A 24,548-nucleotide genomic window follows, 5' to 3' on the forward strand; every position below is an offset into this window, starting at 1 on the left:
CGGGGACATGGCTGAGGGGGGACACGGACACGGGCGGGGGGGGGGCAGCACAGACAGACACGGGGGTGAGGGGGGGGGGCACGGGCGTGATTTGGGGAGCGGCACGGGAGGGGCGCAGAGGGGGTGACACATAGCGACACTCGGTGACATTCCCCCACCCCCGCCCGGGTGTGGCTCCCCGCTCCCATTGATCTTCCTCCTCCTCCTCCTCCTCCTCCTCCTCCCCCAGCCTCCCTCCCTCTCCGGAACTCGACCCGCTGGGGAAACTGAGGCACAGCGGGATGCACCGGGGGCTCCGTCCCTCCCCTGCACCCTCTCCTACCCCGGCCCGGGGGCCGCGCCCCCCCCGGGTGCTCTCAAGAAAGGCCAGCAATGGTGCGGTTACAAACAGCGGGAATTTTATTTAAAAAAACAACCGTCACAACCGTTCACAGCGTTACAGGCGGGGAGGGGGCGGGGGCGCGTTAAACAACCGGTTTTATTTTGGGGGAGGGGGGGGAAGAAAGAATTCATCACGCTACCGTTGAACTTGGTTTTAATGTTTCTCCACAAACGGTGAAAAATACTAAAGTACAGACAAGGAGGACTCATAATGTTGTGGCCAACATTATAAATATGGAATTATAAATTTAAAACATTTTTTTTTCTGGTTTAAAAAATAAATCTGGTAGTAAATGCGGCTCTGGGGGGGCGGCGTTAGTAGGGCCGGTCTCGGCGATCCTGGCGGTGTTCGCCCCTGTGGGCAGGAGGGAAAAGGGTCAGTCGTGGGGTCCAGGAGCCCTCCCCGGGTTGGGGAGGCTCCTTAGCCCCTCATTCAGACTCCCTGCCACCCATTCACCCACCCCATCCCACCCCTTGCCCCTCCACCCATTCGTCCCACCCCAATGCCCGCACCTTGTCCCCATCGGGGTCTCCCCCTCCCCAGTGTCCCCTTGTCCCGCCCTCCATCCATACTTGTCCATCTTCCCCGGCCCTCCGCGCCGTCCTCTGCCTCCTCCTCCCATCTGCTCCATGAGGGGTCCGGGGGGTCCCCCGGGGCCGCCTCCTCCTCCTCCTCTCCGGCCGCCTCCTCCGTAGCCGCCTCGGTCCATGCCGCGGCCTCCTCGGAATCCGCCTCGCTCTCCGCCGCGGCCGCCTCGGAACATCCCTCCGGGCCCGCCCCGGTCCATGAGGCCCCCGCCGCGCCCGCCCCGCATCCCCCCGGGGCCGCCTCGGCCGCGGTCACCGCCTGCGGAGGAGCAGAGAGCGGGGGTGAGCCCAGCGAGCACAGCCCGGCCCCTGCTCCCCATCCAGCATCCCAGCACGGCCAGGAGCAGCGGGAGAGGGGCTGGGAGCAGCTGGGTATCCGAGGGGATTTGGGGTTCATGAAGGTTGAAGCTGTGCTCTGCTGACAGCCCCCCAAATCCAGTAAGCACAGGAGAAATCCCAGTCTCCATGTCATGGCTCACGGAGGGATGAAGGCCTGGCAGCTCCTGGAGCTGGCCCAGCCATTCCCCAAGGAGCCCGAGGCCAGGCCTGGGGTGTCCTGCTGGGAACTGGGGCTGTGAATCCCCCAAACGTACCTGGAGGAGGGAAGGGGGGTGGGAGGAACCCCTCCGGTTTGGGCGCCTTGCACTGGTTGCACTCTGTTCTCCAGGCAAAGTTCTGGTTTCCACAGCCCCTGGGTACAAATTCCAGTTAGGCCAGAGCGGGACAGCATTCCAGCTGGGGTGACATTGGGAAGCAGGAGCAGGAGAGGGGACACAAGGGCAGGACGTGGGGCATGGCTCTGGCTGCCCACAGGAGCCTTGGCTCACCCACAGGAGCCGTGGCTCACCCACAGCCCTCAGCAGTGACCCCGTCCCTCCATCTGTGCCAGCTGGAAGCTGCTTCTTGGGAAGGCCCGACCAGTGATTTTGGGATGATTGGGATGATTCTGCCCTGGCCAGGTGCAGGAATGGCACAGGGGTGTGGGCACTCACGGGTTGGGGCACTGCCCACAGGGGTGTGGGGGTCACTGCCCACAGGGGTGTGAGGGGCACTGCCCACAGGGGTGTGGGGGGCACTGCCCACAGGGGTGTGAGGGGCACTGCCCACAGGGGTGTGGGTACTCACGGGTTGGGGCACTGCCCACGGGGGTGTGAGGGGCACTGCCCACAGGGGTGTGGGTACTCACGGGTTGGGGCACTGCCCACGGGGGTGTGAGGGGCACTGCCCAGAGGGGTGTAGGGGGCACTCACGGGTTGGGGCACTGCCCACAGGGGTGTGGGGGGCACTGCCCACAGGGGTGTGGGTACTCACGGGTTGGGGCACTGCCCACAGGGGTGTGAGGGGCACTGCCCACAGGGGTGTGGGTACTCACGGGTTGGGGCACTGCCAGTCCCCGGCGCGGTGCTGGACGCTCCCTCCGGACGGGTTCCCCCGCGATCCCCGCGGTCCTCTCGAGGAGAAGCCGCCCCTGTCTCCACCTCTGCCCCCCATCCTGCCCATGGGGCCGCTGGGCCCGCTGGGACCCCCAGGGCCGCCGGGGCCCCCTGGACCTGCGGAAGGAGCCCTGTGAGTGCTGGGAGCCCCGGGAAGGGCGGGCAGGGCTCGGGGGGGCTGCACGGTACCTCCACGGAGGGGTGGGGGCATCCCCCGCTGCTCCCGCGGGGGCATCCCGCCCCTCAGGCTGTTCATCGGGCCCTTCTTCCGCGCCAGGGACACCTTCAGCTTGCTGCCCTGGAAATCCTTCCCTGCCAGGGACACAACGGCAGCAGCACGGGTGAATCCTGATTCACACACCTGCACCCAGGTGCTCCCCACACCTGGGGGGGATTTTGGAATTCCACCCCAGAACGCCCCCAGCACTCACCATCGAACCATTCCACGGCAGTTTTGGCAGTGGACGGGTCATCGTAGGACACGGTGGCATCACCCTTGGGCTTGCCCGTTTCCTTGTCGATGTACAGGTTTATCATGGGCTGCCCCGTCCTCTTGTTCATCTAAGGGACAGTGCAATGTCACCCCAGTCCTGTCTCCCCACAGTCCAGCTGGGATTCACTGTTCCACTCTGTCTCTCATTCCAGGGACTCCAGGACAGAAGAAAGGGGCCCCAGGCCCACCATGGATGACAGCAACTGCCCAGACACCCCAAAAATGAAGCGACAGGCCCTAAACAGCCCTGCCAGGCCTCTCGCAGAGCCTGGACACGAGGGGCCAGAAGGATGTGAGCAATGGGCAGAGAGGAGGAGGAGGAAGAGAAGGTGGGTGACCCTCCTCCCTCTGCCAGCACGGGGTCACTGGTGTCCCCTCACCTTGACAACACCACACTGTTTGAAGAAATCTGCCAGATCCTCCAGGGTCACATTATCATTGAGTCCCTGCACATAGACTGCAGTGCTGTCCGAGTCCTCCTCTGGGTCCACAGGGGGGCCTAGGAGACAATTCCTGGGGTCAGGGGAAGGGCAGGGATACCCCAGGGCCGAGTTCTTTCCATCCTCTCATCCCCTCCACGGCTGCTCTGAGCAACAGGAAACCCCAGGCCCAGGGGAGGGGACTGTCCCCACCTCACCTCCCGAGTGCCATGGCCAGACAGAGCCCACACCCACCCACGTGGGAAGAACCCCCAGGTTATTTCAGGACACATCCCAGAGGAGAGATGAGGAAGACCTTGGTGCCCCCTGGGCTCCCACACAAGGACATCCACCCCCCTTTTCCGATGCTGGAAGGCTGACGCACAACTTCCAGACACGCCTGTGGGACAGGAAGGGACAAGCCAAGGACGAGGCTCTGGGGGTGCTGCAGGCTCCCTGCAAGAGCTCCAGAGCAGCCCCCAACCCCTGAATTCCTGCAGAGAAGGGGGAGCATCTCCCAACCACATCTGGTGGTTTTCCAGCTGTTTGGGAATGAAGAAAGGCTGGAAGTGGCGGTGAGGTGACACCACGGTGGCCGCAGCCCTTGCAGTGAGGACACAAACGTCGGTTTCACAACCTCGGGAGGGAGTTTGGTGGGAATTACCTAAATCCAGGTCGGGTCCTTCCTCCATGTGTCCTGCCAGGCGGGAGAGAAGCACAGGGAAGGGTGTTAGTGGGGGCCCTGCGGGCTGGAGAACCGACACACACAACGCTAGCTACGACCTGCGCCGCACAAGAGCAGCGCTGCACCTTACTGGGCCATCAGGTGGCTCTTTTAGCACTTCTTCCAACCAAAAACCACTATTACACTGGTTTTAAGCATTTCTTCCAACCAATAACCACTATTACACTGATTTTTTTAGCAGCTTTCAAACTGTTAACCACTATTACACTGATTTCTTTTTTTTTTTAGCAGGTTTCAAACCGTTAACCATTATTAACGCTGATTTTTAAAAGGTTTTACCAAGCCAATCAGTTTTTAAGTTCATTAATAAAAGTTACTTATTATATCTATATATATTAAAAAAAAAAAAAAAAAAGATTTATTACATCCAAACCATTTCTTTTCCCCAAAATTACAGGAGTGGTTGCTCAACTCTTCCACTGTGTCCGCATACCCCTGGGCATCGCCGGCAGTACCCATTACAGTCTGGTTGCATATTGTCATTTTTAAACCACTTAAACGAATAAAAAATTACACTTTGTGCTAAAAAAAAAAAACTTGACTGCAATTTTTTTTTTTTTTTTTTTTAAACACTATCCATTGTAATGCTCAAAAACTTACCACCAGGCTTATTGAAGCCACCTCGCTCTCCAGCGCTGCTGGGGGGATAAACGAAGAAATGAAGGCCTTTCCCTTTACAAAGCCAGCACCGCTCTGAGCCTCTGCGGCTCACAGGGGAGAAGGGCACTGGCTAAACATCTCCAAACATCTCTCTGTCTCTCTCTCATCTCGGCACTAGGCCTTTCTTCAGGGCAGCTCGCTCAAATTTTCTTTACATATAAAGCAACCTTGGTGTGGTTTGAGGCACCGCTTTGCTGTCGGTGCCCTGGCGTTGTTACTCGGGTATCATCGGTGCAATACTTGGCTGAGAAATGGGGGTTGTTTGTAATCAAAGCTGGGTTGTGTTTTTGGTGTTGTTGTTTTGGAAGAGCAATTTGGGGGTGTTTCAGTGGTCAACTCCCTCCCCTCGGTGTGTCCACCAAGGTGCACCCTCAGCCTGTGGCAGCGCGGGCCCGCGGGTCCCTGACATTTAACAGTGTAAAAGGAGACAAACCACACGCGAGACCTACAACACAGTTCAGCTGACATCGCCCCTGAAACCCTCAAAATAAAGCCATACATTCAGGTCACTACTGAATTTAACAACTCTCTGGAGGGAGAACTTACAGAGTACAGCGGGGGCTCCAAGGCCTGGGGTGCAGCTTTGTGGACACACTCACTTTTGGGCGGGTGCCAATGCAAACAGGGCCGCAGCTTTCACCAAAAGCTTTGGCTGAAGCATTCACAGCTAAAAAAAACTGCTTTGGAGCGTGGTGGTGAAGTAGGAAAATGCCACCTTGAGAAAGGATTTGGGCTGCTTCTTGCTCTTTTTTTGGGCGAGCCAGCAAGCAGTTTGGAAGGAGCCAAGCGGAGGAGGGAGAGCACCATGAATTTTTCTAGCAAGTATTGCACCTCTAATACTGGGAAAAAAAAAGTCAATACAGAATTTCGAGCTGTTGCATGCAGCTTTGCCTCCTCTCGTTAAAGTACACACCATTTACGTAATGTCTCTCTTTTTAAACATAAGATTTTTACACTTTTTTTTTTTTTCTTTAACGTTACACAATTCTAAAGTAGTAGTATACCCTCCTCTGGTTTTATTACCAAACAACAAGTATGCAGTTACCAAAGTTACAGAAGGATTCCGTTTATACAATCAATACATTGGGTTAAAAATATTCTATGTATATTTTTCCTCTCCATATGGACACCGTGTCTAGTCCCACTTTTCATTATGCTGCCGGCTGAGTACTGAGTACGGGTACTTTTTAAGTATTGAGGTGTTTACAAGGCTCTCACTTTGTAACCTGTAGCATATAAATGCGACAAAGCATGTTAAAAAGTTTTCCATTTTCATAAAAATATCAAATCATCGAGGCAATGAAAAAGGGCATGTTAATAACATCGAGCTCCTTACCTGCTGGAGACACTGAAATCCATCACCACAGCATGCTAAGGTGGGCCGAGTTCCCCTACCTGCCCTGGGTGTCCCCTGAAGCCACCTGTTCTATGGACATCACAAACTCTACGTCCATAAGGCTGGGGCAGGGGGGGACCCTTTGTAAGGGTCTGGCCAGGTGGGAAATCATTCAGGAGGCAAATTTGAGCTGGGATTAAGGTGTGAGATCAGAGACAGGTGACAAATCTTTGGCAATGAGAAGCTTGGAAGGGGCTAGAAATTTGAAGATGTGATGATAGACATTTCAGGTGTCTACATCTACTTTTCATCGTTAAGAGATCAATACAGCACGGCTGAAATCTTTATGCAGATCCCTGGAACTCTGTTCCACCCGTGCCAATTCCAAGCTGGATGTGTTCCCGCACAAACCAGCCCTTTCCATTCTTTCTTGGATTTCTCTGATAAAGATTTCATGCCACGTCAATGGGCTGCAACAGAGCTATGCAGAATGGGGCCACCCACTGCCAAACTGGGGCTGTGCCACATGGAAAGAAGTGGCCTCTGGAGGGCAGCTGCCATCACAGCCCCCCTGCCAGCACCAGGGTGGGCACAGCGTGTCCTGTGCCACACCTGGGGACACTCTGCATAGCTCTGAGCAACGGGGTGAGGGCATGGAACACACACAAAGCTGTGAATTCTCTCTTGGAGGAGCCTTTGGGATGGGTTCTCCTCCCTCGCCTCCATCACAACGACCTCCACGCACGGGGACACCCCTGAAGGCACAGGTGGCACCAAACCAGCTTGTGCCATCAGGTGAAATGGCCAAACTGATTCAGAGCACCTGAATGCTCCGAGGGGGAGCAGGCCTGGGAGCCAATGCACTTCCTTCTCTCTGTCCTCGGGCTCCTTCTCCACGTGGCACTCTGAGCTTGCAGGCTCTGCAGGAGGAGGCTGACCCGAGGCTCCTGCCCTGCCAAAATCCCCGCTCCTGAGGCCCGGGGAGCACCCCCTGGAGCTGCTGGGAGGTTTGTGTGTGTTCCACCCAGAGTTATTGTTAAACCCCACAGAGGATTCCACCTCTGGGCGACCACGAAGGGAGCTGAAAGTGCCAGGGCCAGCATCACCCCCAATTTCCCCCTCCCTGGGGGCCCAACCAGCTGCAGGACAAACCAACCATCCTGCTCCTATTTCCCTTAGGATAATGTTTCCATGGATGACAAGCAACGCTGCTACACACACATACATGTCCTCCATGGAAACACAGCTGGGTACGTCAACCTTTCAGTCCCTTCTTTTTTGAGTTTCAAATCCTATGGGTAAACCAGAATTAGAGAAAAGGAGAAAAGCTTTGCTCTTACCCCATTCCACCGCGTCCTCCTCCCCGCCCACCTCTGCTCATGCCTCCTCCTCGCTCATATCCCCCTCGTCCCCTGCCCCGGCTCTCGGGGCCGCTCAGGTTCCGGCTCTCCCCGGGGCCGGAGAAGCCTCCGGATTCCTGCCCGTACATGTTCATGCTGCTGGGATGGTCCTGGCGGAACGAGCCTGGGCAAGGGGCAAATAGGTGTCAGGGAGAGGCAGCCCCTTCACCTGCCCTCAGCTCCAGCCAAACTGGAGTTGTTCAGTTTGGGAAAATCCCCCCGAGGGTGTTGATTTCAGCTGTTCCCCCAGTCAAGGCCATCGCTGCGCTGTATCCCCAAGTGCCACATCCACAGGGCTGTTAAATCCCTCCAGGGATGGGATCCATTACTGCCCATTGCCTGACCAACATGAAGAAATGTTCCAAATATCCACCCTGGCCCAGCCTGAGGCTGCTCCCTCTCATCCTGTCCCCATTCCCTGGGAGCAGAGCCTGACCCAATCACTCCTGCCCCCTCCTGCCCTGAGCAGAGACACAAGGTCCCCCCTGAGCCTCCTTTTCTCCAGGCTGAGCCCTCTCAACTCCCCACAAACACCAATGCCCCAGTCTGAGGCTGTTCCCTCTTATCCTGTCCCATATTCCCTGGGAGCAGAGTCCAATCCCCCCACTCTTGCCCCCTCCTGCCCTGAGCAGAGACACAAGGTCCCCCTGAGCCTCCTTTTCTCCAGCTGAGCCCCCTCAACTCCTCCTCACAAACACTTTGTGCCTCTCTGTTCCCTTTCCCCTGAGGTGAGGAACCTTCCCTTTCCCCATCCCAACCCACCACTGCCTCCAGAGATGCCATTTCTCACCAACAAAGGCCAAACCCCAGCTCCAACCCCCTCTCCCTTCAACCCAGCTCTGAGTTTTGGATCCAAACCAAGGCCAGGGCTCCCTCCCAGGGCTGCCACTCACTCTGCTGGCCGTAGCTGCTGCTCTGCTGGCTGTACTGGCTGGGGGCCTGGCTGTAGGATCCAGTGGGAGGTGGGTAACTGGTGGGAGGTGGCTGCTGGCCATAGCTGCTCTGCTGCCCATAACTGGTCTGCTGGCCATAGGAGCTCTGCTGCCCGTAGCTGCTCTGCTGGGAGTAAGTGCTCTGATCGTAACTGCTTGGCTGTGTGGAGGAATAGCTGCAAGAGAAAAACGTTGGGAAAGGTGGGATGGTGAGGCAATTCCCTGGCAGAGTGCATGGAATGGCTCATGCTGGAAGAAAATGCAATTAGAGGCTGTATGTAGTGCTGTAAATCACTTTAAAAGCTGAAGTCATCCTATGGAGGCCAGTCTCGAGGGCTGTGAAAACAAAAACCACGTGGCCAATTCCAGTTTATTCACACCTCCAGGAAAAGGAACAAGTGCCAGGGCAAAACTCAGTGGTAATGGAGGTAACAGGCCCTGCATAAAAGAAGCTCCTCTCATGCAGCTGGGGCTTTGAGAATTTCAAAGTGTATGTTTTAGATGTCACATTAAAGACACCTGAAGGGAGAAGGGAGCTCCTGGACTAAGCTGTATGTGGAAGGAGACAGCAAAAGGTAACTCTAGGAAAACTCTTAAAATTCTCATGTATTAAAATAAAATAAAATAAAATAAAATAAAATAAAATAAAATAAAATAAAATAAAATAAAATAAAATAAAATAAAATAAAATAAAATAAAATAAAATAAAATAAAATAAAATAGTAGAAAATGTCTTAAACCCATTTGTCATCATTCTCCTTCTCAGATGTGCATTCAGCCACAGCTTGCCCATCCCCACCACAACAACTCCAAGAATCAAAGCTCCTTTTCCATAAAATGCCCCCCAGGAAGGCCCCTCAGCTGAGCAGTGCATTACCTGGTTGGAGGGTAGGAGGGTGGAGCAGTGACAGGCTGCATGGGGTAGCTGGCAGGCACCTGGGGGTAGCTGTAGTTGCTCTGCCCATAGCCCAGGCTGGGCTGGCTGTAGCCTGTCGTGCTGGACTGAGGCTGGCTGGTCTCTGCTGGTTTGCTGCCATCCTGGGGTCTGGGGAGAAACACGGAACAACATTGGTGCCCAGCCCCACAGCTGGCAGCAGCAAAGGGCTCAGATCCCCCAGGACTGAGGGTTGGGAGCTCGTTTTTGGGGTAGCATTAAAGCTGGCCTTGATTGGTGACAGATAATAAACAGGCAATAAACACAATTTCAGCACTCACTGCCTGGGTGTTTGCACACTCCAGGAAAGGCTCAGGCAGTGCCCTGGACAGAGAGCATGGAACACCACAGCTCCTGTCCATCCCAAAGCCATGGGGCTCAGAGCTGGGCTGTGGGGCTGAGAGGAGGATGTGGAATGGCAGCAAGGCTCTCCTGCAGAGCCTGGGGAAGCAGGAGCTGAAGCAGGAGCTGAAGCAGGAGCTGAAGCAGGCAGTGAAATGCCCCATTGTGTGGTTCAGAATCCAGCTCAGGCAGATATTGCCTCATACACGTTATCCCCAATGATCCCATAGAAAAGAAAGGATGCTGGGCTTGGGCTGGGTGACCTTTAAAGGTCCCCTCCAACCCAAACCACTCACAATTGTGTGTGTAGAATTAACTCTCAAGGCCTGAAATTTGAGAACACTTTGCATGTGATTCACACATCCCCTTCTGTTTGCCCCAAAGTTTAAAAGCCATGTGAATGTGGCACTTGGGGAGAGGGCTGGTGGTGGCCTCCATGATCTCAGAGGGCTTTTCTAACTCCAAGGATTCTGTGAGTCTTTAATTTCTATTTATTTCTCAGAGTGGAGCTACTTTTGCTGTAGGAACTGGGAAAAATTATACACAGTGTCAGGATTCACCCAGCAAATTTACATTCCTTTAAAGTGTAACCTGTCAGAGCTGTGCCAGGCTCTGCCTTTCCTTCCCACAGTGCTTGCTACACACACCAGGTAAGGGAATAAATCAGCTTTTACTCACTCCCAAACAAGTTTCCATTATGCATTCTAAACTTTCCATATCCTCTGAGCAAACAATTGCACTCAAGAGCTGACAGGCCGTGCCCAGAGGGGTGAGACTTAAAGAGGAAATGTTTTGCAGCCTGTGCATCCACCCAGCATCCTGCCTGACCCCGGGACTCAGAGCAGGCAGCACTCAGCTCTGCTGCAGCCTGAGAGGCCACAGCCTGGTGTGGCTGCCCGGGGTGATGGGGGAGAAACGGGAGGAGGAGGAGGAGGAAGAAGAGAAGGAGGAAGAGAAGGGCAATGAGGAGGAGGAGAAGGAAGAAGAGAAGGAGTGACTAGAGATGAAGAAGGAGAAACAAGAGGAGGAAAAGACAGAGGAAGAAGAGAAGGAGGAGGAAGAGGAGTAACGGGAAATGGAGAAGGAAGAGAAGGAGGAGGAATAGGAGGAATGGGAGGAGGAGAAGAAGGGAGGAGAAAGAGGAGGAGAAAGAGGAGGATGAGGAGGGGATGGAGGAGAAGGATGAGGAGAAGGAGGAAGAAGCAATGGAAATTGAGGAGGAACAGGAAGAGAAGGAAGAGGAAGAAGAGGAGGAAGAAGAAGAAAAAAAGGAGTAGGAAGAAGAGAAGGATGAGGAGGGGGTGGAGGAGAAGGATGAGGAGAACAGGGGGTGAAGAACAAGAGAAGGAAAAGGAGAAGGAACAAGAGGAAGAGAAGAAGGAGGAAAAAGAGAAGGAAGAAAAAAAGGAGGAGGAAGAAGAGAAGAAGGAAGAAGAAGAGAAGAAGGAAGAGGAGGATGATGAGGATGGTGATGAGGAGGAGGAAGATGAGGAAGGGGTGGAGAAGAAGGATGATGAGAAGAAGGAGGAGGAAGAGAAGGAAAAGGACAAGGAAGAAAAGACAGAGAAGAATGAGGAATAGAGGGGAGGAAGAAGAAGGAAAAGGAGGAGGAAGAATGAGCAGGAGGAAGAGGAGGAGGATGATGAGAATGGTGACGATGAGGAGGAAGACGATGAAGGGGTGGAGAAAGATGATGAGAAGGAGGAAGAGAGAAGGAAAAGGAGGAGGAAGAAAAGACAAGAAGAGAAGGAGGAAGAGACAGAGGAGAAGAAAGAGAAGAAGGAGCAGGAGGAAAAAGGAGCAGGAGGATGGTGAGGATGGTGACAATGAGGAGAAGGATGAAGAGAAGAAGCAGGAAGAAGAGACGGAAAAGGAGGAGGAAAAGATGGAGAAGGAGAAAGAAGGAGAAGAAGGAAAAGATAGAGCAGGAGGAAAAAGGAGCAGGAGGATGAGGAGGATGGTGACAATGAGGAGGAGGAAGATGAGGAAGGGGTGGAGAACGATGATGAGGAGGAGGAAGAAAAGGCGGAGGAGAAGGAGGAAGAGACAGAGGAGAAGAAAGAAAAGAAGGAGAAGGAGGAAGAAGGAGCAGGAGGAGGGAGATGAGGAGGGGGAAGAAGATGAGGACGGTGCCATGAGGAGTAGGAAGGGGAGGAAGACGAGGGCGGTGCCATGAGGAGGAGGAGGAAGATGAGTGCAGTGCCATGAGGAGGAGGAGGAGGAGGAAGATGGGTGCGGTGCCATGAGGAGGAGGAGGAGGAGGAAGATGGGTGCGGTGCCATGAGGAGGAGGAGGAGGAGGAGGAGGAGGAGGAGGAGGAGGAAGATGAGTGCCGTGCCATGAGGAGGAGGAGGAAGATGAGGACAGTGCCATGAAGAGGAGGAGGAGGAGGGAGATGAATGCCATGCCATGAGGAGGGAGATGAGGGCGGTGCCATGAGGAGGAGGAGGAGGAGGAGGGAGATGAGGACAGTGCCATGAGGAGGAGGAGGGAGATGAGGACAGTGCCATGAGCAGGAGGAAGGAGGAAGATGAGTGCAGTGCCATGAGGAGGAGGAGGGAGATGAGGACAGTGCCATGAGGAGGAGGAGGAGGAAGATGAAGGTGGTGCCATGAGGAGGAGGAGGGAGATGAGTTTGGTGCCAGGAGGAGGAGGAGGAAGATGAGTTCGGTGCCACGAGCAGGAGGAAGGAGAGGAAGACGCGGACAGTGCCATGAGGAGGAGGAGGGAGATGAGGACAGTGCCATGAGGAGGAAGATGAGGGCGGTGCCATGAGGAGGAGGAGGGAGATGAGTTCGGTGCCAGGAGGAGGAGGAGGAAGATGAGGGCGGTGCCATGAGGAGGAGGAGGAGGGGGAGGAGGGCGGTACCTGGCGGGGGCGGCCGGCGCCGGCTGCTGCCCGTAGGCGGGGTAGGCGGGCTGGGTGCCGTAGGCGGCGGGCGCTGCGTACGAGCTCTGGCTGCTGGTGACCGTGGCCGTGTTGGTGTCGTAGGCGGCGCTGCCGTAGCCCTGCACGGGCTGGCTGTAGGCAGGGGGGGCAGCCGGGGCGCTGTAACCTGCAACACAGCGCGGCTCAGCCCGCGGCTCGGCCGGGACAGCGCGATTCCAGCAGCGCCCCGCCGGCAGGGCAGCGTAAAGCTCATCCCCCTCCATCCCCCTGCCACGGCACACCTTCCACTGTCATGGGTGCTCCAAGCCCTGTCCAGCCTGGCCTTGGACACCCCAGCTGCTCTGTGTCACCCTCTCAGCTTCCCAGTATCCCTTCTAACCCTCCTCAGTGTCCACATGAAGCCTGGGTAAGTGCCCCTTATCCTGTCCCTCCAGACCCTTGTCCCAAGTTCCTCTTCTCCAGCAATCCCAAATATCTCAAGGACTTTTCCCAAATATCTCAGCCTCTGGTCCTTGTGGTGCTCCTGGGACTCATCACAGCCACAGTTTTACCACCACAAAACCACCTCAGACAACCCAAAAATCATCAATTACCCCAGCCTGCCCCTCACAGATCCCCCTCTCCCACCTTGGGAAGCCTCAGCCTCCAGCTCCTCCAGTTGAGTGTCTGAATGTTTAGAACTATTAAGACAATGTTTAATTCATGTATATTCATGTTTATTTAATGTCTGTTTGGGCTGAATATTCAGGAGTTTTAGGAAGCAGATTTTCCTCCCAGTGATTCCTTGGGTGCCGTGTCCTGCACATTCCTGGGAGAGACACTGGAAACATTTTGTAGATGGAATGAAACACTTCCCAAAGCAGGGGAGTTCCAGGACAGACAGACAGACACTGGGATATCAGAGCATCCCAAAATCCCAATCCCAGGAGCTTTCTGGAAGCCACCCCTGGACCAGCACTCAGGATTGTTTACAGCAAGCAGAGCTCAGGCAGGGCAAGCTGAGACATCTCCTCCACAACGGCAGGGTAACAAACCCCCCTGAGCTCCGAAATAAAATAAATCCAACTGATTTAGCAAGTACAGTCCCACCCTTTTAGCTTTTCTGAAAAATAAAGGCACAAAACCTGGCCTGGGAAGTCTTTCAGAGGCATTTCTGAAGGCTTATTTGAAATCAGTAAAGCTGGAAACAAAAGAAAAGCACTTTCCATTTGCTTTCACATGAGAAAAAGGTCAAAAGAGACACATGAGGCAGCTCCTGATGTTTTGTGTACCTTCCCTTTTCTCAGAATTTCACTTCAGTTTAGAGAAAAAGCTGAGAGCTCACAGAGTTCCTTTTCAACAATTTTAAAATATCCAAGATCCCTAAACAGCTTCTGTATAATTTAGTGGCATTTGCCTTGTCTCAAAGGTGAACTGGCATTAACGCACTGGGTTTGTGCTCCTAACAAAAAAAAATTTAAAAACTAGCAAGTTTAAATTGAAAAAGTTAAAATTTAAACTAGCAAGTTTAAATTTTAAATTTAAAAAATTTAAAAACTAGCAAGCTTTCAAATTAAGAATATGAGACTTGGATGGAAAAACAGCAATAAAAATGTTGTTAAACATTAAAAAAGAGCAGCTAAATGCTCTCATGGCTGGGATCAGTGAAGGCAACAGCTCCTCCACCACTTTTGATTTTTAATAAACACGGAAGGCTTGTGACACATTTCCTTTAGGCAAATTGGGCTGCAGCATTTTATTCCAAGTGCCTGATTTGCAAAGCAAACAGCACCAGCAGCAGCAGAACATGGTGTGCCCTCCCAGAGCACCATGGCACTGCCACAGCTCCACACCAGGGCAGCAGGAAAGAGGAACAGAGGGAGGGCAGCAAGTTTGCACAGCAAATTCATTAAAAACACCCCCAAAATTCAGCTTTTTGCTGGCCCTCAGGAGCCTGGTGAAGACACAAGGCCAGCCTGGACCTTCCTCCTCCTACCCCTGGACCCCAATCCAACCCCATCCCAAGGCATTCCCAAGCTGGGAATGTAAACTGGACTCCCACTGGGAAATAACTTGATTCCTACAAATTATTTCCAAGTGGGAAATAACCTTAAAAAACTTAAATAACAACAACCTTAAAAACTGACTGGAAAATCAGTTTTTAAGGTTATTATTCCTGTCTGCTGTTCTCTGAAAAATGTTGCTGAAAAGGCTGAAGGGGATGATGCCCAATGGGAGGATTTTTAAAGCCTTGAACAAATTTGAGCAGGCCAAACATTTAAATGTGAGGCTAGACAGCAATTCCACAGGGAGCAGCAATCCCAGGAGTTAAATAAAGCCTTATTTTAACTGGCCAAAGCCTGACCACACACTAAAAAAGGCTAGGTTCAGCCTAAGAAAGGAATTTTGGAAGTACACAGATCATTTTTTGCTGCCAAGTTTTCTCTAGGTAGCCTTGAATGAAAGGAAAAAGCCCTGCAGGTAACCCCCAGTGCCACTGGCAATTGGATATGGATCTCAGGAGCAGCAACTTTCCTGATCCATCAAAAGATGGTAAATATTTTCATTTGGGTTAATATTTTCTCTCCAGCTCCTCCCCGTGAAGAATTCCTCAATTCCTGTGCTGGATCTGCACAGGCAGCAGGATAAAAGGGAGAAAAAAAAATGTTGAATTTTAAAGCTTCAGCTCTAGATGGAGCATTTCCCTCGTGGAACAGTGGAACAGCAGGAAGGGTTTGTCCCAAAGGAAAGGCAGTGATTTCCCACCCCACTGGTTTAAATCACAAATCAAGCCCAGTTTAGACACTCTGGGAACCCTCAAGAGCTGCTGTTTTGAGGGTGATATTCCTATTATACCACTTTTCTCTCCTCCCCTCCCAGCCAGGAAGATAAAAGTTGACACAGCAGAAAAGCTGGTGAAAGAAAAAGGTGACAGAAGGAATAAAGTGCCTAAATTCCCCTCAAAGGAAGGCTAGGAATTCTCCAGGTGGTGGAGAAGCTTGCAGGATTTGACCCACAGAGAATATCAGCTGGAAAAGGCTGGATTTAGAGAGATTCCTTCTTTCCAGAGGGATTTCTTTTTTCCAGAGGGATTCCTTCAGGAGGAGAGCTGCCTCCTGCTTGTGTCTATCCCACCAGTGAGGGCTGGAGAAGATGCAGAGCTGACTCTCTCTCCAGCCAGTTTTGGGATATTTTGTTTTGGGGTTGTTATGGCAGCTGTGTGCTCATTAATTCCAAATCCTTTAGAAATTTCAATATCCACACCCCAAACTTCCCAGGTAAAGGGAAGCAGGGGCTGGCTGGCTTTAGAGAGCAATTCCCACTTCCAAGAGATCCACAGCTGGACACCAAAATGCTCTTTATTTATTGACTCCTGGAATTCCTGCCAACACCCTGCTCTGATTAATGAGCCACAGGTCTGAGGGTGCCCAGTGATCCCTAACCAAATCCTTTTTTCTCCAAGACACCTTTTCCTACAGCCCCAGGGAGGGAAGGAGGGTGGTGATGAAAAAATCCATCCTTGCCATTCCCACCCATCCTGAGAGGCTGCATCCACACACACCTTGCATTTCCTTGACCTCACCAACACCTCACCCAAACCCCAGGCTGTTCAGGCAACAAAACCAACAAAATTGCTTTAAGGAACTGCAGAACAAAAAGGTGATTCACAGGAAAACAGGATTTGGATCCAACTGTAAGAACTGCACGTGTCTCAGGGCATGACAATGTCTGCCCCAGGGGTTTATTGAGCATGAAAGGCAGCAAGGGAGGGAGAGGCTGCAGTCTCCTTTCCACAGCTCTGGCTCCTCAAGGAGAGGCAGGTGGAGGAAGGATAAATCCAGCCTGGCTCCATGCCCAGAGCTGCCACAGCCCTGCTCTGTGGGCTGATAGGATCTTTTGCTTGACCACTTTCTAAGTTGGTGGTTTTTTTTTTCATGGATGAAAAGAAAATGAAGTTTTTATTTTTTTTTTTGCCTACCAAGAAAACAAAATGTGCAGCTGTGCAGAAAAAAAGCCTGATATTATTATTATTATTATTCCAGCAAATCTCCTCTTAAGGGAGAAGGAAAAACATAAACAGAGCAGTTTCCTGTGACCCCTGTGGGACTGGAGTCCACAGGAGTCACAGGGATGTAAATATTTCTAAGAAAGGAATTTTGGAAGTTCACAAATAATTTTTTGCAGCCAACTTTTCTCTAGGTAGCCTTGAATGAAAGGAAAAAGCCCTGCAGATAACCCCAAGTGCAACTGGCTAATGGATATGGATCTCAGGAGCAGCAATTTTCCATGATCCATGTAAAGATGGTAAATAATTTCATATGGCTTAATATTTTCTCTCCAGCTCCTCCCTGTGAAGAATTCCTCAATGCCTCTACAGCCAGATATCCCAGTGTCTGTCTGTCTGTCCTGGAATTCCCCTGCTTTGGGAAGTGTTTCATTCCATCTACAAAATGTTTCTAATGTCTCTCCCAGGAATGTGCAGGACACGGCACCCAAGGAATCACTGGGAGGAAAATCTGCTTCCTAAAACTCCTGAATATTCAGCCCAAACAGACATTAAATAAACATGAATATACATGAATTAAACATTGTCTTAATAGCTTTAAACATTCAGACACTCAACTGGAGGAAATTCCAGCTCCAGGAACACAGTTGGGAGAGTTTATGGAGCATTAAGGGGCAAGTATGTGCTCTGGGAATCCAAAACCACCACGGGGCATGCAAAGGTGGAGGGCAGGGTGCTGTTTATCCTTCAGGAAATGGGGCTGGAGTCACATAAAAGGTCTCAGTGGTCAGGATTTTACCCATGGAGATGGCATTTGGGAGGGTTTGGAGAAGGCAAAGAGCAGTGAAGCCTTGCCTGGGTCACTGTCACTGCCTGGGGGAGCTCTGACACTCCAGTGACACCAAGTGACACCTCCAGGGTTCCACCAAAGGGGACCTCAGGTTCTGACAGGATGAGACAGAATTTTCCATGCAAGACTAAGCAGGACAGGCCAACCCCATCCTGGACTGGCTCCTTCCACTGTGGGAAGCACAAGATGAGGAGGAGAAGGTACAGGATCAGAACAGGCACATGTCACTGCAGTGACAGCACTGCCAGGGAAGGGAAGGGCTGAGGAGCAGCCAGGGACACTGTTCACTTTGCTCTGGGCACAGCACGTCCTGCTGGGTCCCACAGCACCCAAACCCTGCCCTGAAAGCTCAACAGTGCATTTATTCCTGTTTATGCACGGCTGCCACAGCCCTGGGGGTGCCCAAGGCCAGCCTGGGACAGTGGAACGTGTCCCTGCCATGGCAGGGGTGACACCAGATGAGCTTTAAGGTCTCCCAGACAAAACCATTCCATGAAGGACCTGGAGCTGCTGGAGCGAGACCAGAGGAGGCCATGGAGGGCTGGAGCCAGGCTGGGAGAGAGAGCTGGGGGTGCTCACCTGGAGAGGAGAAGGCTCCAGGCAGAGCTCAGAGCCCCTGGCAGGGCCTGAAGGGGCTCCAGGAGAGCTGGGCAGGGACTGGGGACAAGGGATGGAGGGACAGGACACAGGGAATGGCTCCCAGTGCCAGAGGGCAGGGATGGGTGGGATATTGGGAATTGGGAATTGTTTCCTGGGAGGGAATGGCCTCCACCTGCCAGAAGTGCAGGGCTGGATGGGATATGGGGCAGGAATTGTTCCCTGGAAGGGAATATCCTCCCACTGACTGCCAAAGGGCAAGGATGGATGGGACACTGGGAATTAGGAATTGTTCCCTGGCAGAAAATGGCCTCCCCCTGCCAGAGGGCAGGGACGGATGGTATTTTGGGCAGAAATTGTTCTCTGAGAGGGTATTTGCTCCCACTGCCAGAGGGCAGGAATGGATATGGGATATTGGAATTAGGATTTGTTCCCTGGGAGGGAATGGATTCCCACTGCCAGAAGTGCAGGGCTGGATGGGATATTGGGAATTAGGAAGTGTTCCCTGGGAAGGAATGCCCTTCCCCTGCCAGAAGGCAGGGATGGATGGGATATTGGGCAGGGATTGTTCCCTGGGAGGGAATACCCTCCCTGCCAGAGGGCAGGAATGGATGGGATTTTGGGAATTAGGGATTGTTCCCTGCGAGGGAATGGCTTCCCTCTGCCAGAGGGCAGGGATGGATGGGATATTGGGCAGGGCTGGATGGGATATTGGAAATTAGGAATTGTTCCCTGTGAGGGAATGGCTTCCCACTGATAGAGAGCAGGGATGGAGGGGATATGGGGCAGGGCTGGATGGCACTTTGGGCAGGATTGCTCCCTGGCCCGGCAGTCACTCGGGTTACCCCAGCTTGGCTGCCACATCCCCAAAGCGTCCGAGTTCGCCCCGGGTTTGCAGCCACCTATGGAAGCTGTCCCTGCCCACGGCCTAGGTGCCATCAAGGGCTGTCCCAGGCCCAGCCCAGCCCAGCAGGGCTCTCACCTGTGGGGGGCTGCCCGTAGGAGGTGGCGTAGGCCGTCTGTCCGTACGTGGCCGTGGTCTGCGGCTGCGTGTAGCTGACGTCGCTGGGCTGCCCGTAGGTGCCGTAGCTCTGCTGCCCGTAGGTCTGCTCCAAAAGGACACACATTCAATCCATGAGCACAAGGCACCCCCAGGAACTGCAGCTGCTGAGCGCTCCCAAAGCCAAGGCTGCTGTGAAAGTTTAGGTGCTGCGGGGAAATTCCGGGTCAGCTCCGCAAGGAGGTTATGGAGTGGTTTTTTCCCTGCCAAGACTCAAGGGACAGGCTCTTGCCATTGGCACCACACAGCTCTGCTCTGTGGAAAGCAAACAGGAAAGCTCCCAGCTGCTCACAGCTACCACCAGCAGCCACAGGCACCATCCCAGGCTTAACCTGGAACAGGGGAATGGGAGCGCTGCGAGGGCGGAGCCGCACCAAGGAAAATCACTGCAGTGTCAAAGTGCTTTGGGGCTGCCTAAAAGAAACCTGAGGAAGGTTTCAGTTGAATTATTTGGAGCATTTTTCATGGCCATCAGGCATTAATTTGAAAAATGGGAGTTGGTGCAGGCATGGAAGGATGGGATCCATGGAACACCCAAAGCATCCCAGGGTGCTGCTCCCATTCCGGTGCCTGTGCTCAGTGAGGGATCAGCTCTCACCTCACCCATTCCCTGATTTTGTTTCCAAATCCAGCTTGAGAATCACTGAGGAAAGGAGAGGAGCAGCTGTGCCCAGCAGTGCCACCAGCTGCCCAAGCCATGCCCTACCAGCTCATGCTGCAGGCACCAGCAAGCTTCCAACAGCTCCTGGCTTAGGATAAACCTCTGGACACAGCTCAAGGAGTGACACGGAGACAGCTTTAACCTCCAGATTCTGAAAGAATTCACATTCCTCTGGACTTTTTTGGGGATATTCAGCCTCCCTGAACTCAGGTCTGAACCAGGAGCAGGAAAGCTTTGAGAATGTGAACACATCCCTGGCCCTGAAGTTCCCTCCACCAAGGGCAGGGAACGCTGCAAACTTCCCATGGACACGTGCCTACAGCTCAGATTAGCTGGTTAGGGGTTTAATTAGCTGGTTAGGTGTTCAATTAGCTGGTTAGGTGTTTAATTAGCTGGTTTTAGTTGCTGAGGCCTCCTGATCCTACCCTTATCCTGCTCCCACCTTTCACCTCACCTACAACTGGGAGCAGCTCTTCCAGTTGTGGTCTCCAAAGACTTTTATTTTAATAAATCACCATCACCTTCCTCTCAGCCCACACTGAGCCTGCCTTCCTCCTCTTGGGAAGGAAAATTAAGCCTACAGCACTTTGTGAGGACAAGAATTTACCTTTGGAAACATACTTGGAGTTTGCAGACAAATGTGGTTGTAGTAACTTGGATTCTAAAGGTTAAAAATAAGCATGAAGTTAATCTCTTAAAGACCATCATTATTTTGCAGTCCAGCCAACTGAGAGTATCAACAGTTATAGCAATAAAAACTCCAGGAAAAAGCAGATTCCCTCCTCCTCCTTTGTCCAATTCTGCCATTTCCCAACAGGCAATCCCCCCCCTTTTTTCCCAATTTTTTTTTCTCCTACACCTCTGATTACAACACCCACCAAAAATTTGGCTTTTCTGGGATCAGGATTGAATAAATTACCAAAAAAAACGGGATTGTTGAGGTTATTTCCACTTTTAAAAAGCACTTTGGGCTGGGGGAGAATCTCCAAGACAATTTTTAACCACAGATTTTGATGCTGCTGCTTGGAATTTCCAGTTTTCCTGGCAAACAGGTGACTGAGCAGGAATTGCACCCCCTCCCCATGTTTTACCTGGGTGGTCTGTGCATATCCTTGGGCTGGCTGAGGTGCATAGGCGCTGTAGCTGTGGAATGAATGTAAAAACATTTATAATTTTGCCCCAAATCTGCATCACCACACCAATTTTCATGCAGCCCAATGGTTTCTTGCTGAAATTCTATGGAAATACAAAGCTCCAGGATTCCCAAACATACCTGAGTTAAGCCCAAACCATAATTATTATTTAGTTTTATGACATCTCTTTAAAACAGGGAGGATAAGCTACTTACCCCTGCTGAGCTGCAGCTTGGCTATAGGTACTGTAATCTAAAAGAAAAAGAGAAGAAAAAAAAAAGAATAAAAACGTTGATAAAAGCTTAATAAAATTAAAGAATCCAAGAGCACAGCAGCTGGAATTTCCTCCTGCAGCTTGCTATAAACCACTGGAATTCCAGTTTCCCAAGGGTGGAAGGTAAATGCACATTTTCAGTCCTCCTTTTGGAGGGGAACAAAACCTCCCTTCCCCTCATTGTTCCTGCTGTTTGCAGCAGCCACTTTGATCTCAAATGACCCTGGTTCAATTTAACTGCCACCTTGGATGGATCCCAGGGGGGGATTTGGGTTGGAACAAAGGAAAAGCAGGGATTTGAGCCTTACAAACCCACCAGCCTGCTCTGAAAGGGCTGGGAGGTTTCACCACCTTCACTCCTTCCCTTTTCAAGGACACAAATGGATGGCTGGAAAGCCACTTGTGCCCTGGAAGGGCTGGAAATGGGAGTGATTCTTTCCCCAAATCCAAAATCCACGGCAGGAACTGACTGGGAGGAGAACCAAACCAGGAAAATGCCAGCAGCAAAGCCTGTGCTGAGCTGATTTGCTGGCAGGGATGGAAAATGAATCCACAGGGCAATTAGGAGGCTGAATTTGAAAGGACTGCAGCTTCCAGGTCCCTCACAGGCAGCAGCAGCTCCAGCTCCCATCCCAGGGTCTGGAGCAGGGATGAATTCACCATTCCCAGAGCTCTGGGAGCAGGAATGAGCCCAGAAGCTCCTGGTGGAGCAGCTCCCACACATCCCTGCATGGGAAGAGCTCCCACTGCTCCCACCACCATCACACCTTGTCAGAAATCCCAGTTTGAGCCAGAACCATGGAATATCCTGAGGTGGGAGAGAGCCACACGGATCAATTCCACTCCTGCACTGGAGAGTTTCAGGATGCAAATCCTGCCTGGCTTTGGTGCCATCACCCCACTGTTCCCAATGCCCCAGGAATCCCTTGGAAAACACAACTTCCATCCAGCACCGCCTCAGCCTGTGCATGCATCCCCACCAAACCCTCCCTGCCCAGCCTCCAGCTGTGCTCCCAGCTTCTCCTCCTGCTCCCCGTGCAGGAGCAGAGCCCCTGGATCCCTGCTGGAGGCAGGAATGGTCCAGCTGTGCTCCCAGCAGGAATTCCTGGCACTTCTTCATCCCTCTGACCTTGCCCACAACACCTCACAGGGACAAAGAAGACACTTGGAGCTCTCCAAAGCTTTCCCTGCTCCCAGGACACAAGGCACAAGTTGTTAAACTCCTCTGGCAGCATTCCCACTTCCCTCTCAGGTTGGCACATGGGATATTGGAGCGTTTTCCTCGTTCAGCTCAGGGTTCTGGGTTTGTTGGGTTTTTTTTTTTTTACATTCACTTTACACGTGGTTCTGCTAAATGCTGAGTGTTAATTAATGCCTGGTCCCCCTCACCCAGCCTCCCTTTCCTACCACTCCACTCTTTTCCCTGCTCACCGTCCAGCCACCAAAACCTCATTTAATTCTCCATTTTCAGCCCCATTTTGGCCTCCAGCTCCACACAGGGGTACCAATTAACCCCTCTCCTCACAGCCCTCCCCAGTCCCACCTAAACCCAACATTTCAGTCTCTGCAGGGTTTAATTCCAGGTATGGAATTTGCAGTTTGCCTGTGGTGATGCCTCTCTTTTAATTTGCTGGGATTTAGAGGAACATAGAACATTAATAAAAAATAATATTATGGTTCATTTAGTTAAACCCATCTCCTGGCTTTTATTTCCAGGGGGAAATTAATCTTCATCCTTTTCTTTCACAAGGCTCAGGAGCACACCAGAGCCTGGAAATAGCAGCTCCCAGGAGGAACAATTCCATGAATTAAGGGAAAACACAGCTGTGGTTTTAACCCCTGTCCTGACAATTCCATTGGCAGATGTTCCTTTACTGACTTTTCTTTTTCAAGCTCCCCAAGGTGCTGTTGGTGATATTCCCTCACACTCCATGGCCTGGGAGATTTTCCTCGCTGGAAAAAAAAAGGAAAATCCTCCTTCTTTAAGGAGAATCAGATGTTGGGATTTAAAGTACTTTAAAGGTGGACTGAGCTGGGGAGTCTCAGTTTCCAAATATTTATATCCAACTGGAGCCCACGTGGAAAAACTTTTCATTCAGATAAATCTGGAGCCACGGAGATGACGGAATACCTCACTTCTCTATGGGGAAAGGATGGGAAAGGAGGATTCCAGGGAGAGCTCAGAGCTCCTTGCAGGGCCTGAAGGGGCTCCAGGAGAGCTGGAGAGGGACTGGGGACAGGGGATGGAGGGACAGGACACAGGGAATGGCTCCCAGTGCCAGAGGGCAGGGATGGATGGGATATTGGGGAGCAATTCCTGGCTGGGAGCGCTGGAATGGAGATGCCAGAGGATGCTCCATGCCTGGCAGTGCCCAGGGCCGGGCTGGGAGCTCGCAGGGACAGCGGGAGGTGTCCCCGCCATGGGACGAGCGCTCAGCTCCTCCCCACCCAAAGCGCTCCCGGGTCCCCAGTCCGCTCCAAATCCGCTCCCAAATCCGCTCCCAAACCCGCCCGGCCGGGCCGAGGGCGCGGAGGGAGCCCTGGCTCCGGGGAGCGCGGAGCTCCGGCAATCCCGCGGGGCCGCAGCGCCGAGAGGCCGCAATTGATGCCCGGGACGCTGAGGGGAAACTCCCGCGGCCCCGGGGCGGCCCCGGCGGGCGGCGCGGGGGGACACGGCCGAGACGGGCCCTGCACGGCCCGAGCCCAGCGGACCCCGGGCAAGGCGCTACGAGCCCGCGGCGCCGCCCCAGCGCTCCTCCGGCCGCTCCGTGCCGGGAGCGGCGGCGCTGCCGCGGGTCCCGTCCCGTCTCGCCCCCCGCCCCGGGCCCGGCCCGCCCCGGCCCCGCTCACCCGTCGACGCCATTTTCTCGCCTTCCTCCTCCGCGCTGCCCGCCCGGCCCCGCCCCGCGCCGCGCATGCGCCGCCCGGCCCCGCCGCGCGCACCACCCCGCGGCCGGGGGGGACCGGCGGCAGAACGCGCTCCGGGGGCTCGGCCCGCCCCGCTCCGCCGCCCGCTCGCCGCTTCTGCCGGCCGCGGAGAACCGGGACGGCCCCGCGGGCAGCGGCCGCCGCTCCGGAGCGCGGTTCTACCGCCTCGCTGGGCGCTTCCCCCCCCGCGGGGCGGCGGGATGGTACGGCCCGCGGCCGTTAGGGACCGTCGCGCAAGAGGCACTCGGGCCGCGAGGCGGAGCGGGGAGCGCGGCGGGGGCGTGACGTCATGGTCGGCGTAGTGATGTCATTGCGGCGTAACGGGCGGTGCGGGGCCGCTGTGACGTCACGCATCGTGCCCGGCGGCACGCGGTGTGCCCTGAGTGTCACGCGGTCGCCTGACGGCGCCTCCCGGCACGGGAGGTCACTCGGTGTCACCTGCCAGGGGGTGACGCCATGGGCCGTGTTTGACGTCAGCAGGCGTCACAGGTCACGTGGCAAGAAGCA

At 53.5% G+C, this 24,548-nt stretch overlaps 1 protein-coding gene across 5 annotated transcripts; it reads right to left on the reverse strand.

Moving 5' to 3' along the window:
* Positions 1-376: 376 nt before the first annotated feature.
* Positions 377-24,030, reverse strand: EWSR1 (EWS RNA binding protein 1). 5 transcript variants are annotated; one of them, XM_063173537.1, is made up of 18 exons: positions 23,964-24,030; positions 21,055-21,091; positions 20,798-20,849; positions 20,314-20,367; positions 18,968-19,091; positions 12,533-12,719; positions 9,265-9,432; positions 8,349-8,563; positions 7,396-7,579; positions 4,660-4,697; positions 3,979-4,011; positions 3,276-3,394; positions 2,834-2,963; positions 2,592-2,714; positions 2,342-2,519; positions 1,563-1,660; positions 955-1,228; positions 377-736 (listed from the first exon to the last, which is right to left on the reverse strand). In XM_063173537.1, the coding sequence occupies exons 1-18, from the start codon at positions 24,028-24,030 to the stop codon at positions 697-699; spliced, it is 2,121 nt and encodes a 706-aa protein (XP_063029607.1). In that variant the 3' UTR covers positions 377-696. The 5 variants fall into 5 exon arrangements, with proteins under 5 accessions (XP_063029607.1, XP_063029608.1, XP_063029610.1 ...); XM_063173538.1 differs by having other exon boundaries at positions 4,660-4,694; positions 23,964-24,021; XM_063173540.1 differs by lacking the exon at positions 20,314-20,367 and having other exon boundaries at positions 4,660-4,694; positions 23,964-24,021.
* Positions 24,031-24,548: the final 518 nt, after the last annotated feature.

Source organism: Melospiza melodia, chromosome 20 (genome assembly GCF_035770615.1).
Source record: "Melospiza melodia melodia isolate bMelMel2 chromosome 20, bMelMel2.pri, whole genome shotgun sequence".
Classification (NCBI taxonomy): domain Eukaryota; kingdom Metazoa; phylum Chordata; class Aves; order Passeriformes; family Passerellidae; genus Melospiza; species Melospiza melodia.